General features: G+C 59.3%; 1 protein-coding gene across 1 annotated transcript in view; it reads right to left on the reverse strand.

Annotated features, from left to right (window-relative positions):
- LOC119589104 overlaps positions 1-246 on the reverse strand; it is a 16,188-nt gene that overhangs the window by 3,096 nt on the left and 12,846 nt on the right. The window contains exon 11 of the mRNA XM_037937680.1: positions 1-174. This exon is cut by the window's left edge and continues 5 nt beyond it. Within this exon, the coding sequence (XP_037793608.1) occupies positions 1-174 (174 nt within the window). The remainder of the gene's footprint in view (positions 175-246) is intronic.

Consider the following 246-nt stretch of genomic DNA (forward strand, 5'->3'; position numbering starts at 1 on the left):
GCGCACTTGGCCCCGTCAGGAGAGAGCCAGTCCGAGCTCGGGTACTCCTTCGAGCTAATGACGAAGGAGCAGAAGGCCGAGTCCACCTCCCTCGTGTAGTTCATGTGGTACCAAGGGAGTCCCGAGAGAGAGGTGTCACGGGGGGCGCAGTGCAGGGTGCCACACATGACCGAGCTGGAGTGGGGGGGGGAGAGGAAAGAACATATTATATTGATGGAGACGTAGGTGGGCGTGTGCTTTCAGAAG

This window comes from Penaeus monodon, chromosome 25 (genome assembly GCF_015228065.2).
Source record: "Penaeus monodon isolate SGIC_2016 chromosome 25, NSTDA_Pmon_1, whole genome shotgun sequence".
NCBI lineage: Eukaryota > Metazoa > Arthropoda > Malacostraca > Decapoda > Penaeidae > Penaeus > Penaeus monodon.